Genomic DNA, 14,930 nt, shown 5'->3' with positions numbered 1-14,930 from the left:
AGGTAGCTGTCACTGCCCTAGAGTCTGGTTTATGTAAGTGCTCAGTGCTTCCTCTATTCTGGTGAAATAGTCTTGTGATGGAAAATAACCAGCCTAAAGTACATTTCTTCCTAGCTGTGGGGTTTTCTTTTCTCCTACCACCCACATCCAACCACCTTTGTAAGAAGAACCTTGATTTTCCCCTAACCTGATGTATAAAATTTGGGGAACTTGATATATTCAAGACAAGATGAATGTTGAATATAAAATATTACAAGGTATTGGGAGGTCTGAAAGGTGGGCTATAATCAAACTCCACTTAACTGAGGGCATTGCACATCTTAGAATTAAAAAAAAATAATAATAATAAAGCTTTCCTAAAAGGGCAGTCAATAACCCTTTTCTCTCTAGGCTTGGGTACAGTTAAGAACGGAAGCAGGAGGTTGGTGATTCTATTACAATACGGGCGTTGGGGGCGGGGGGAGCTTATTCTTACTCCATGAAAATTTCCTTTTCTAGCATGGCCCTGCCTCCATGTGTCTGTGGTGGGAGCCCTGGGTCGATGAAATGGCCTAAGCGTCTGCCAACCAGATCAGTCTCCACCTCCTGAATGTTACTGTAGAACTCTGTGGTGTGTATATAATGAGAAATGAAGCTGTTTTTAAAAAGAGGATCCCTAACAAAACACACGCTCTTTAACTCAAGAATTTATCCTCATGAAACGATCAGGCAAGTCAGTAAAGAGCTTATTACGATATTGTTTGTAATCGCAAAACATCGGGAGCAATTTACATGCCCCCAAAATAAGGGGCAGGTAACAAATTATGTTACAGTAACTATAAGAAAAGATTCAGGATAAATTAAACATACAATGAAGGAAACTAGAATATATCACCCCAAAATACAGCTGTTTGACCTGTAAATCATTTTGAGCTGAAGGCAATCTAGAAGGAGCAAACACTGTAATAGCTCTCCCTTTTCTGCCTAAAGGCTGGAAATAAATTATCCTTTTACTGGAGAAAGACATTTGTATCTGCAAGCCTTTGAAAGTGACCCTTATCTTCTTAGTTACTTCATCGTTTTCTACCCCTACCCCAGGCCCTTTGTCTTGCCAATTTTTCACAGATTTGAAAACTTCCTGCTGGTCTTCATTCTCTTGTGAAGGCCCTCGTGTACTTATACCAGTTCAACAAAATTTATATGCTTTTCTCCTGATAATCAGTCTTTGTCCGTTTTATCTTCAGACCCAACCGGGGACTCTAAGAGGGTCAGAGAAAAGTTTTTCCTTCCTTTCAATAATATTCCATTTATTTTTATGGAAAAAAATTTTTTTAAACATTTATTCATTTTTTGAGAGACAGAGAGAGAGACAGAGCCTGACTGGGGGAGGGGCAGAGAGAGAGAGAGAGAGAGAGAGAGAGAGAGAGAGGACACAGACTCTGAAGAAGGCTCCAGGCTCTGAACTGACAGCACAGAGCCCGACATGGGGCTTGGACTCAGGGACCGTGAGATCATGACCGTGAGATCATGAGCCGAAGTTGGACACTTAACCAACTGAGCCACCCAGGTGCCTCTCAATAATATTCCATTTTAATAAAATATAAAAATATCTGTATAGATTTACTTGGGAAAAGTTCTGGAAGGATATTTATATACAAGATACAATGTTGTGTTGTTGTCTTTGGGTGGAGAGCTTTGGGGGAGCTGATTTTGGTTGATTTTTTGTGTGTGTGTACTAGAAAAAAAAAGGTTATTTTATTGGTGCTGTGTTTCAGGAATTTTCACCATGTAACAGTAGATAGATTTTTGTTACTTGATTTTCCGAATTGATTAGAAATGGAGGTGAGATGTACTAAATAATTGGAGGGCTTATGTTGTATACTTGAATTTATGTGGTCTTTTCCTGTAAGACAAAGAAATAAAAACCTCATTCTGCTTTTTTTATTAATAGGTTTTCTCGCACAGATATGGCAGCAAGCAGCCAACCCTTTGCATCACTTGACACAAAACAGTCCACTGGACGGCACGGATCATCTAACGTGAACAGGTCAGGAAGAGGTGCAGGTGTTTTAGGGATGTCGGGAGAGGGGTCCAAGCCGTTGGTGAATTGTAATGTTGATGTTAGAACAGGGCTTTGTGTTTTGCTGACTGATGTCCATTTGACAAAGTAGGAGGGGGAGACGGAGCTGCCAAGGGACTCTGAAGAGGTGGCCCTGTCACAGCAAAAGGAGCACAACTAAATGACAACATTTGGGGCATAGCTCTCTTTTGAGTCTCTCTTATTTAAACAAGTTTTAGATCATTAATTTCACATATAAAATAATATAACCACATTGCAAGGCATTGAAGAAAATGGAAGAAAGGAGAAACACCCACCGTAAATATGACCTCTTAAACACAGACTGTTATTTTGGTGTATTTCATTCTAGTCTTTTTCCTCAGCATGTATCTTTTTTTTTTTCTTTCTTTTCTCTTTTCTTTTCTTTTCTTTTTTTTTCTTTCTTTTCTCTTTTCTTTCCCTTTCCCTTTCCCTTTCCTTTCCTTTCCTTTCCTTTCCTTTCCTTTCCTTTCCTTTCCTTTCCTTCCCTTTCCTTTTCTTTTCTTTTCTTTTTCCCTTCCCTTCCCTTCCCTTCCCTTCCCTTCCCTTCCCTTCCCTTCCCTTCCCCTCCCCTCCCCTCCCCTCCCCTTCCCATCCCCTCCCCCTCCCCCTCCCCTTCCCCTTCCTTTTCCTTCCTCCCTTCCTCTTCCCCTTCTCTCATCTCCTCTCCTCTCCTCTCTTCTCCTCTCCTCTCCTCTCTTTTCTTTTCTGTCTAATGTTTACTTATTTTGAGAGAGAGAGTGAGAGAGCGTGAGTGCACACAAGTAGGGGAGGGGCAGAGGGAGAGGGAGAGAGAGAGAATCCCAAGCACGTTCCTTGCTGTCAGCACAGAGCCCAACGCGGGGGTTGAACTCACCAACTGTGAGATCATGACCTGAGCTGAAATCAGGAGTCAGAAGCTTAGCCTACTGAGCCACCCAGGCACCCCCTGGGCATATACTTTTTGATATGGATGCAACCATAGGGTTTTCATTGAATATTGTAGTATGATTATTATTCTACTTAATATTCTTGTAACCTTGGCTTAAGGAGCATTTTAAGAAATGTTGAATATAGAAAATTCAGGAAATATAGAAAAGCACAAAGGAGAAAATAAAATGTGTATTACCATCACTGTAACTTTTTTGTGTTTTGATATTATTTCTTTTTTTCTTCATATATAGAGATACTGATTTTTTATTAATTGGGATCATATTAAATATCCTATTTAGTAACCTCATTTTTATTTTATTATTATTTTTTGCCCTGCCCCTCCACCTTTTTTTTTGTAGTCTGCCTTTTTTTTTGTTTTTAATTTTATTTTTCCCTAATCTCTATACCCAACGTGGGGTTTGAACTCATCACCCTGAGATCTAGCGTCACACGCTTCACTGACTGAACCAGCCTGGTGACCTGCTTTTTGAAAGTTAATATATCATGACATTTTTCCTGTCCATTAATATTTTTTGTAATAATTTCACATTGAATTGCTAAGTAATGTTTTCTTTTCCTGCCCATTCTCCAATTAATGTAACTAATTGTTTCTTTTTCAAAATGTATGTTGTTCCTTTATCATTTATGATCATTTATTGAGGCAACCCTGTTAAAGCTATGCTTTAGTACCACGAGAAAGTGCTTTTTATCTGTCCTTACAGGTTTATTGAACTTTAAGTTGTACAGTAGATCTTTAGCATTTCAGAGTCTGCATTTGAAATCTCAGCTATTTGTGAGTGTGTTCGTAACACTCCTGAAGTTGGCAGCCTGTCGTAAGACTCCGCTCTCACCGTACAGAGACGGGGTGCAATAATTTGAAGATTGATGAATGGAAATGAGGTTGAAAATAACTTCCGAGGATCTTTAGGCATTTATTTTTCACATTACTCTTTCATTCCATATGTCCCTGCTTATGGAAATCTGAGCTTTCTTTAGAAGTAGGAGTTTCCTCCCTCAGAGTTAACCTCTAAGTCATCTGATAGTTTCCTAGGTAACTACTGCATCAACACTTATAGGTCTTCCTTGACTTATGATGGGCTTATGTTCCAATAAACCCACTGTAAATCAAAAATCCATTTAATACACCTATCCTGTCGAACATCATAGCTTAGTCTCGCCTACCTTAAATGTGCTCAGAACACCTACATTAGCCAGCCTGCTGCTAGAAAAGTAACTGAGGTGGGATTTTGTTTTCATGTTTGAAGGCATGAATTTGGAGAGGTTGGTGGCATGGAAATTCGACTTTCAGTACTTTTAAATAAATCATCATACTGCTCATTTACTTGCCGAAATATTTTCCTGTTAAAAGTTGTTACACAAAACATTTTGGAGAGGGCTCTAATTTTAAAGAGCAAAACTTCTGTCAGTCATAAATAACTAACAGGTAATTTTTAATAAAGGGTAAAATCATAATGATTATACAAACATAAAAACGAACGCATGTTAAAGATTTTGCTTAACTCATTAATCAGTGAGGGAGCTAGGCGGATGTTATAATAGATTCAAAGGAGAAATCAAAACAGCACAAATTTATATGGACTCAAGGAACGTTGAAATTAATGTCCAAAGTCAGCAAAACTAACTCCTTACATGAAGGAGAAAAGGTCATTGAAGCTGCCGACTGAGTTTACATGTCTGTAGACAACAGTTACTTTGCATTGCTATCAGTTACTTATGATTTACAGAGTTGCGATGCAACACTAAAAAAACACTGATTAAAAAATGGTTGGAGGACCTGAATAGATATTTTTCCAAATATCTATTTGGACCCCTATGCAAATATCTATTTGTACCCCTATGTTTATTGCAGCATTATTTACAATAGCCAAGATATGGAAGCAGCCTAAGTGTCCACAGATTAATGGATAAAGAAGATGGTGTATATATGTACTATGGAATATTACTCAGCCATAAAAAGATTGAGATCTTGCCGTTTGCAACAACACAGATAGACCTGGAGGGTATAATGTTAAGTGCAATAAATCAGATTGAGAAAGACAAATATCATGATTTCACTCACATGTGGAGTCTAAAATACAAGTGAATAAACCAAAAAAAATCAGATTCAGATTCATAAATATAGAAAACAAACTAATGGTTGGCTAGAGGGAAGGGGCATGGGTGAATGAGCAAAATGGGTGGAAGAGAGTGGGAGATACAGGCTTCCACTTAGGGAACAAATACGTCATAGGCATAAAAGGCACAGCATAGGGAATATAGTTTATAATATCATAATAGCATTGTATGGTGACAGATGGTAGCTACACTTGTGAGCAGTTAGCATAACTATAGAGAAGTTGAATCACAGTGTTGTATACCTGAAACTAATGTAACATTGTGTGTTGACTATACTCAAATTAAAAAAGAAAACACAAAGGGCCTGGGTGGTTCAGTCGGTTAAGCATCCGACTTAGTCTTAGGTCATGACTTCGTGGTTTGTGGGTTTGAGCCCCACATCCGGCTCTTTGGTGACAGCTTGGAGCTTGCAGCCTGCTTCGGATTGTGTTTCCCTCTCTCTCTGCCCCTCCCCTGCTTGCGTGCATGCACTCGTTCTCTCTCTCTCTCTCTCTCTCTCTCTCTCTCTGTCTCTCAGAAATAAAATAAACATTAAAAAAAAAAAACTAAAAAAGAAAACACAATGTGCAGAGTTGCAAGACAGTTCCTGTAGAATCAAAAGCAATCTGGGGCGCCTGGGTGGCGCAGTCGGTTAAGCGTCCGACTTCAGCCAGGTCACGATCTCGCGGTCCGTGAGTTTGAGCCCCGCGTCGGGCTCTGGGCTGATGGCTCAGAGCCTGGAGCCTGTTTCCGATTCTGTGTCTCCCTCTCTCTCTGCCCCTCCCCCGTTCATGCTCTGTCTCTCTCTGTCCCCAAAATAAATAAACGTTGGAAAAAAAAAAAAAAAAAAGCAATCTGAAGGAGTCTCTTCTACAGTCTAGATGATAATCAACTTTCCACTGAAGCACATTTTTCCCCCTGCATAATCAAACTAAAACATAATAACTTTCCCTGTCCTATGAATCAAGGTAGTTCCCACCCTTGTGGTCTTTGTGAGGGCTGTCAGCCTTATTTGTTGATTTATTCCATCCTCATGACATTTTCACGAAGGTGGTGGTATTCCCATTTTGCAGATAAGAAAGGCTTTAGAAGGTTTCAGAAGGGTTAGAATCCCAGTCTTTCTTTCTCCAAAGGGTACACACACACACACACACACACACACACACCCGCAACAACTTCTAATAGTAAAAGCTATTGAAATGCTATCTATTTTTTTCTTGATCCTTAGGTCAACATCAGTGAAGGTGGATCTCAAGTGTGGCCTAGAAGAATGTTCAGTGGCATTGAACTTATTTCTGAGTAACAAATTCACAGATGCCTTAGAGTTGCTTCGACCGTGGTAATTAACTTAATTTCTTTTAGATAAAATACATTTTTACAGACGTTTCTGATGAGTCTTTGATATATTGCTTGTCAGTCAGCATATCTGCATTGCCGCCTGAATATTTCTAAGCTAATTTGGTTGAGACGCCTTACTTTTGGTCAGTTTTAATATCCAGTTAAAAAAAAAATCTGTTTTTTTTCCAAATTTAATCAGTAGAAAGTTTCTGATTCTCATATTTTAATTTCTATATGTGTTCAAATATTGTCGTCTCATATAGTTTTGTGGAGTTTCATTTTGCTCTTTCCAGTGAGATACTTTAATGGATATGCGTCTAAAGCTTAAATACCTTTGACAGAAGTTCCCTTTGAAATGGGGATGGGAAGAATTAGAATATACTAATCTCAAATGTTAAAAAGAACTTTTCTTTAAAAGAAATTTAAGATAATAAAAAATGTTATTGGGACTCCCTATTTATGTGATAAGTAAGTTAAGCAGTTTAATTTCAGTTGATAATACCTGTTAATTGTTCAAATGTGGCAGCAAAACCTGTGCTTAGCCCGTTTACTAGGTGTCACCTTGAGCACTGTCCCCAACTCCACAGTGTGACTGTAGCTGGACAGGAGTAATCATACCTTGTGCCTTCAAATGCAACACTTAACTTGGATGAAACTTAGACCTGCTAATAACAGTTTTCTAGAAGGTTGCTCGGGTACAACAGCGGAAATCTCCTTTCTTTGGTCGGTAGAGTAATGTGATTCTGATCATGGACTTTCAGTCCTCCTACGCTCATTATGGTGAGTGTTGCATAATGTATAGAATTGCCAAATCGCTATATTGCACACCTAAAACTAAAATGACATTGTATGTCACTACCTACTTCAATAAAGAAAATGAAATTACCTCCCGAGAAGCTGGTGTGGTAGTTCTATTAAGATGTAGAAGAGCTGTGATCACATAGCATTTCCGGGGTTAGGACCAGAGGATAAGAGATGCTACAGCCCGAGAAAATGGCCCAGTGTTGTCTCCAACACTGTCCACCCTGCCTGTCTCCTGCCTCGTTTCCCTCTGTCCTTCCCAGACCCTCAGTCTTCTTTCTCTGTCCATCTTCTGTCTCTGCTTCCTGGTCTTCCTCCTCTTTGCCTGCCTACCTTTTTCTGTTTGTCTCTCCTCTCTCAGCCTGCCTGCCTGTCTCCTTCACTTTTTATTCACACAAGACCCCACTGTCCTCTGCCTCAGACACCCCAGCTGGTGGTAACATGGAATGACAAGAAGTGATTGAGTGTTTTATTTAGTCAAGATTCTCTCATCTTGATGCATGTTTCACTGTTAAACATAGGTTTTCCCACTTGCATACTTTTTTTTTTTTTTTTTTTTCCCTCTTGGAGCTTTTGGTTTAAAATGTGAGGTTTAGGGGCGCCTGGGTGGCTCAGTTGGTTGAGCATCTGACTTCAGCTCAGGTCATGATCTCACGGTCCGTGAGTTCGAGCCCCGTGTCGGGCTCTGTGCTGACAGCTCAGAGCCTGGAGCCTGCTTCAGATTCTGTGTCTCCCTCTCTCTCTGCCTTCCCCTGCTCATGCTCTGTCTCTCTCTGTCAAAAATAAATAAACGTTAATTTAAAAAAATAAAAATAAAATGTGAGGTTTAAGACCACAATAAATGATTAACTTTGGGCTGCTGTTACTCTTTGTGGTCTTTTGAACAGCCAGTGACCTTGCTATTCAGGACAAACTGCAAATTACCGAAGGATGTTTAGAGTATTTCCATGAGGGAAAAGAAGAGTGTGGCTTGCGTTTATTTTGCATAGCAGCGGGCTGTGGTGGGTTATATTTGAATTAAAAACAAAACTGCGCATTAATATTTAAAGTCTTGTAAATAACTAATTGAGTCTTGTAAATAACACGATGAGAAGTTTTGAGAAAAGAGATGGTAAGGTTTTCACAGTCTGAGAGTCTGGGATGTGTCATACCTTAAGACTAATTAATGCCCGTAAGAGTCTAAGCAGTTCTTCCTGATAATTTAGTAATTTGAATTATCAAGAACTTTATTCAGGAACTGTGGATAATGGGATTAGATTACATACGAAGTCTAGAATGTACTTTTGTCTGGGCCCTTTGTGGCCAACCTAATTTATTGCAAAAGTCTTGCTTCCCTTTGGCCTCCAGCTGGGAGTGGAGATGAACCGGTTTTAAAAATGGGTCTTTATCTTTCAAAAAATATATCAGAATCTCTCTGTCACAAAATACATTCCAGTGGCCTGTATTTTAGTACTTCTATCAGCACTAAAGATAGGAAGTAGATTCCCGGTGTTTGGGAAAAATTGATTTGCTTTGAAATGTTTTCTACTAAAAGAGTCCGCAGGCTGCCCCCTTGTGCTGAAATGGGGAAAAACAATTGTCAGCTTCTGCTTCAACCCGGAACATTCAGTGCTGCCTGCGTGGGCATAATTTGGAAAGTCCTTGATACTTGAGTTTTTTTTTTTTGGGATGTGTCTTTCACAGTCTATATTATTTCAGTGATTATGGTGAAGGAGTAAAATTTATCTCTATACAAGTCATGATATGTTTTTACTAGGATTTCTTCTGGTCAGTATCAGACAAGACCTGAATGCTCTTAAACTGCATTGAAACGTATTAATTCCTTTTTTTTTTTGCCCCCCAGGGCTAAGGAGAGTATGTACCATGCCTTGGGCTACAGTACTATTGTGGTGTTGCAGGCCGTCCTGACCTTCGAGCAACAGGACATCCAAAATGGCATTTCTGCCATGAAGGATGCGTTACAGACCTGCCAAAAGTATGAACTGAGTAATTAAATACTTGAGATGCAACTACAAACCTTTATGTCTGTGTGACAGAGTGAGCGTGGTTTGCCTGGTGGAAAGCTCTGTTTGAAGTTGGCCACAATTGTAGTAAGGGACTTGTACTTCCAAGCCTCCTGGCCTCACATAGTTGTATCTAATAGAGTTGAAAGTTCCTGTTGGGAATTACAGCAGATTCTTGTTTGGCCAAGCAGTTGGCATCTGTGTCTCCACGGGTTTTTCCCTCCCCCCCCCCCTTTTTTTTCCCATTGGTAACTTCAGTCACAGCAAGCATCTCCCAAGGGTCTCCGTGGCGCAGATGAATTCAGCTCCTGCCTGCCAAGCCAGGCCAAGCAAGGAACTCTCTTTTTTTATATGGGCGGATGCTGCCTGTTCGGAAGGGAGAGTTTTATTTGTCTAAAAGGACCATATCTGGACACTTCTGGTTGGTGAAAATGAGATGGATTTTCAGTTTTATTTTAATCTTTGCTCTGTGTGTATAGCAAGATGCTAGCAACAGCTGTTAACCAGCACTGGTGACACTTAATGTGAAACTATATCCTCATGTAATTATGTTGCAACCCTGCAAATGAAGAGTTTCCCAGTATCACACTCTAAGTCGATTCTTAACCTGTGGGTGCCTCTTACCAGAGAAGTACTGATTTCAGCATCGTGCAGGTGCTTGGCAGGGCTAGTGTTCATTGTGTTGTGTGAGTTTGTCCACTCACGTGTCCAGTAAGTGTGGATGGAGTGCTCACAGGAGATCGGCTCAGGGCTGGGTGCCGGGTACACAGTGTTGAAAAGGGTGCTCTCTGCCCTTTAGGGTTTAGAGTTTGAGGTTTGCAGTTCCTCCTTGGTAACTCTTTGGTATGACTGAGACTGAAATGAATGTCCAATGAAAGTGAACTCGGCCTGATTTATTATTATTTTTTCTTTCTATTTCCCACCGCCCTTCTACTTTTTCTCCACAGATACAGGAAAAAATGCACAGTTGTGGAATCGTTCTCAAGTCTTCTTTCTAGGGGCTCATTGGAACAGCTGACTGAAGGTGAGACTCATTTAAAAGATTAATGGTTCCCTGTCTTGGGAAGGTTAAAACGTGATCATACTCCTAAAATTCAATACTTAAGCATATAATGTAAAGTAAATGGAGTATCTTTTTCTCTTTCCCACCATAACTCACCCTGCAGGAGTGACCACTGTTAATACTTGGGTTAATGGCTCAAGATTACCCACCTAGCGGAGCGAGGTTCCATCTGCCTTTCTGTAAGCCACAGCTCTTTCCGTTGTACCTCACACATTTTCTTGTAGGCTTGTAGTAAAGGGAACAGAGTGTTCATGTATGGCTGAGAGAGACATCTTGAAAATAGATGGTGCTGCGTTCTTACCTTTTTATAATGTCTTTGACATGACACTTTAGAAAATCTGGAATAAGGTAGGAGGTTACTTCTTCCTAATTATTAAAAAAATAAACGAGAAGATGCTACTATACACCTGTTAGAATGTCCATAATCTGAAACATCAAAAACACCATGGTTGATGAGAATGCAAAATTGTATAGCTACTTTAGGGGAGACAGTTTGGCAATTTCTTACAAAACTATACATGCTTTATTTGGCCTTACAAACTGGTAATCAGTCTCCTCAATATTTACACAACGGAGCTGAAGACTTAGGACCAGCACAAAAATCTGCACGTAGATGTTTACAGCAGTTTTATTTGTAATTTGCCAAAACTTGTCAGCAACCAAGATGTCTTTCAGTAGGTGAATGGCTAAATAAACTGTGGTGCATGTAGACAAATGGACGATTAATTAGTGCTAAAAAGAAATGAGCTATCAAGCCGCAGAAAGACATAGAGCAACTTTAAATGCATATTACTAAGTGAAAGACGCCAATCTGAAAGGGCTACATGCTGGATGATTGCAAGCATATAACATTCTAGAAAAGGCAAAACTGTAGAGACAGTGAAAAGATCAGTGGTTGCCTGGGGATGGGGTGTAGGGATGAATAGGTAGATGGAGCACAGAGGATTTTTAGGGTAGTGAAAAAACTTTGTATGATATCATGATGATGGATACGTGTCTTTATACATTTGTCCAAACCCATAGAATGTACAACACCAAGAATGAGCTCTAATGTATACTGTGGACTTTGGGTAATTATGATGTGTGAATGGAGGTTCATCAATTGTACCACTCTGGTGGGGGATGTTGATAACGGGGGAGGTAATGCATGCATGGGGCAAGGGATACATGGGAAATTTCTGTACCTTCCCTTCAGTTTTTCTATGAATCTAACACTGCTTTAAAGAATAAAGTCTTAATCAGAAAATAATAAAAATAAATGAGCTTGTGACTATAGCATATTCTGAAACACAGGTTAATTTAGACTTTTACATCCAAAGCCATGCTTAATTAACATTTTAATGCAGGCTGAAGATATTTCCTTCAGTAGACTAAGGAGTTTATGATTCAGAGATGTTCTGGTAAGGTACCTACTCATAAATGCCAAATGGCTAATTTTGAGAACTGAGGAATATAAATCAAACAGAGCGAAGGAACAAGACTTTTATAAATTAAGTTGCATTTTGTTCCTAATGAGTTTGGCTGTCACTGCAACCCAAACAGACTTTGTGTTCAAGGAAGCATGTCAAAACATTGTAGCTTTAGTATGTGATTTGTTTTTCCTCTTGGTAATTTTCATTTACATCCTTCAGTGGCTGGTTGTCTGCAGGAGTCAGTATATTTAATTAAACTTTTCATGGGTTTAACATGGAACACACCCATTCTTCTCTCGTGCCTGGCGTATTGCCCTGAATGTTTTTCAGATTTCCTTTGAAAATAGATATGTATATGCAGTACTTAGGATGGGAAAGGGATTTAACATGAAGGATACTTCCGTATAGTCTACAGAGTTCAAATTTTCTTGACCTTTCAGCTCTGTCTTCTCATTATGTCCTTGAGCTGCTCTTAGATTTGTCCATTTTTAACTTAACCCTGATACGTCTAATCCTTTGGATGCTCATACCTCTGCACGGACTCAGCGTTGCCTACTGAATCAAGCCCAGCCTCTGACGCTTAAGGTTGTCCGTAATTCAGCCCCGACTTACCTTTCCGGACTCATTTCACACTCCTGCCTTTACACACCTTGTGCTCTCACAGGGCCTTCCCCGCACATGCCCAAGCCAGCAATCTGGGGTACTGAGTAGGCTTTCAAAGTGGGGAGTTCCAAACTGTTCCCACTTTGTTACAAATGTACATAGAAAGAAGAGGAAATTCAGTTGACTGTCAAAATCGAAGACTGCTTGTATTCCTCTGAACGCCGAGTAAATCCAGAGGGCCAAGGGTAGTGATCGTCGCGAAAGTAGCAAACAAAAATGGAGCGCTTACTCTGAATAGTGAGCTCTGCTTGCAGCACCTCACTTGATGCTTCAGCTGTGAAGTAGAGACATTATGAGCTGGACTTTATGAATGAGGTGACGGACGGGGCGGTGGGCGGGATGACCAGCAGAGAGAGGAGGGATGACCCGAGGGACAGGTGAGCTGACCGGAGATGAGGAGGGCTGACCCTCAGGGAGAGGAGGGATGACCACCAGGAAGAGGAGGGATACCTAGTACACGGCAGAACCTTTCCCCTAGCCCAGGCTGTTAAATACGCCAAGCTCGTTTCCTTAAGTAAAACGCCAATTTGCATCCCATGGATAAAACAGGAAGCTGCTGATTTTGTTTACCCAAAAACGCAAAGGTTTCTCTCCTACCCTAATCTCTGCAAGTACAAGGTATTGTTTAGGAAGATGGGCCATGTGTTTTGGGGCACTCCATCTGTCCCTGGGATATACATAGCTTTACACCGTCCTTTTTGTGAGTGCCTTGTTCCTGTGCTAGATCTCTCCATGATCAAAATAGCCTGACGTGGTGCTGATGCGGACTCTTTTTATGTCACGTCATGACTTGGCACTCAGGGCCGTACTTTTTTGCAGAACTCCAGAGAATTGCGCTCTCTCTTTAAGGTAATAATGTGTCTGATCATCACCATGACTATCATACCTTCGTATTTTGGAAGCTAGGATTCACAAACAGAAGATTGTTTTTTCAATCTTTATGACTGTGTTAAACTTACGTGTTAGTGTTAAATAATTTTCTTTTTCAACGTTTATTTATTTTTGGGACAGAGAGAGACAGAGCATAAACGGGGGAGGGGCAGAGAGAGAGGGAGACACAGAATCGGAAACAGGCTCCAGGCTCTGAGCCATCAGCCCAGAGCCTGACGCGGGGCTCAAACTCACGGACTGCGAGATCGTGACCTGGCTGAAGCCGGACGCTTAACCGACTGCGCCACCCAGGCGCCCCAATAATTTTCTTTTTAAGTGCTTTTAAATTTTGGTTTCCTGTTGTGAGCTGAGTTTGGGGCTCTGGCACCAAGTGCCTGACTCGTTGGAGTTCTATTTGAATGGGGCCAAAGATGACTGCCTTAAATCATTTTACACATTCTAGAAAAATCTTGCCGAGGGTCTGAGAACTGAGGTCATCATCCTCCTTTTGTGGAAGTACCAGAACAAGCTAGATTTTTGTGTCTCCCTTGGGTTCATTGATCTATCAGTCTTTTCTGAAATCTCAGAGCAATGACTGTGGACATAGGATTTTCCTTAATATAATTTTATTTGTTTTTAATAGAGGAAATGCATGCCGAAATCTGTTATGCCGAGTGTCTCCTACAGAAAGCAGCACTCACGTTTGTGCAGGTAATGAATGTTTGGCTTAGAATCAGTATTTCTGGGGAAGCCTGCCAGCACTACGTAGAAAAAATGTGGCTCATTCTATGTCAGTGCTTCAGTTCTTTTGACTGAGAGCTGTAACAGAAGATACTTGCAGTTCTGATAAACTTGGGCCGAAAGAAGACCCCAGGGAGCTTTGTTCCTACACAAATGCCCTTAGAGTCTGTTTTGAATTTCAGTCTGTTGGGAACCACTGCCTTGTAAAGAAACTGTTTTGCAACCACCACACCTACTTTCTGGTTGCTTCTCTAGATGAGAAGCGTGAGATTATCCGTCTTTGCTTCTCCTAATGGTGAGGGCTACACGCGGGATGGCCTGGGCAGAAGACACATTTTCATCCTTGGCCATTCCCTTCTTTACACCAGCTGCTTGAGCAAAGCTCGGGTATGCGTGCATTGAGTGCTAGGCTTTTCATATATAACTTTGGATTTTATTTTTCCCCTTTCTATTCTCATTCCCCTTTCTTACTTTTATTTCTTCCTATGGAAGAGTAGATTTAAAAAGTTCTAAACCTAACAATGAATACCTTTCTTTTGGGACATTTTAATTTTATCTCTAAGAACTGTTACAGCCAGTACCTTGCCTAACATTTTATTTTCCACCACTTGGATTTTAACCTCATGGCCCCATGGGTGGCAGTGATGGATACAATAGGGTAGAGGTGGGGTCAACATTGTAAGGGGGAAGAAATGCAATTGTAAAATTGAAAATCTTACTCAATTACAATGTTTTACATTGTATTAAGAGTTGCTTTTCTTTCTCCTTTCCTCCCCTCCCCTCCCCTCCCCTCCCCTCCCCTCCCCTCCCCTCCCCTCCCCTCTCCTCTCCTCTCCTCTCTCTCCTTTCTCTTCCTGGAGGCTTACCTTAAGTTGGGTTCTGGTTTAGTAAAATAGAATCAGTCTGGTCTATGACCCTGTTTTCTAAAACCCTAC

At 40.6% G+C, this 14,930-nt stretch overlaps 1 protein-coding gene and 1 long non-coding RNA gene across 2 annotated transcripts in view; both read left to right on the top strand.

Moving 5' to 3' along the window:
• Window positions 1-14,930, top strand: part of TTC39B (tetratricopeptide repeat domain 39B) — a 129,940-nt gene that overhangs the window by 64,731 nt on the left and 50,279 nt on the right. Inside the window, 5 exon segments of the mRNA XM_045469755.1 lie at window positions 1,931-2,026; window positions 6,333-6,443; window positions 9,087-9,218; window positions 10,194-10,270; window positions 13,898-13,965. Of these exon segments, the coding sequence (XP_045325711.1) occupies window positions 1,931-2,026; window positions 6,333-6,443; window positions 9,087-9,218; window positions 10,194-10,270; window positions 13,898-13,965 (484 nt within the window).
• On the top strand, window positions 7,726-8,097 carry LOC123593614. Its single transcript, XR_006710402.1, has 2 exons — window positions 7,726-7,833; window positions 8,068-8,097. It is a non-coding gene; the product is annotated as an uncharacterized LOC123593614 (long non-coding RNA).

This window comes from Leopardus geoffroyi, chromosome D4 (assembly GCF_018350155.1).
Source record: "Leopardus geoffroyi isolate Oge1 chromosome D4, O.geoffroyi_Oge1_pat1.0, whole genome shotgun sequence".
NCBI lineage: Eukaryota > Metazoa > Chordata > Mammalia > Carnivora > Felidae > Leopardus > Leopardus geoffroyi.
Note: the sequence above shows the minus strand (reverse complement) of the source record. Positions and strands in the feature narration are given on the sequence as shown.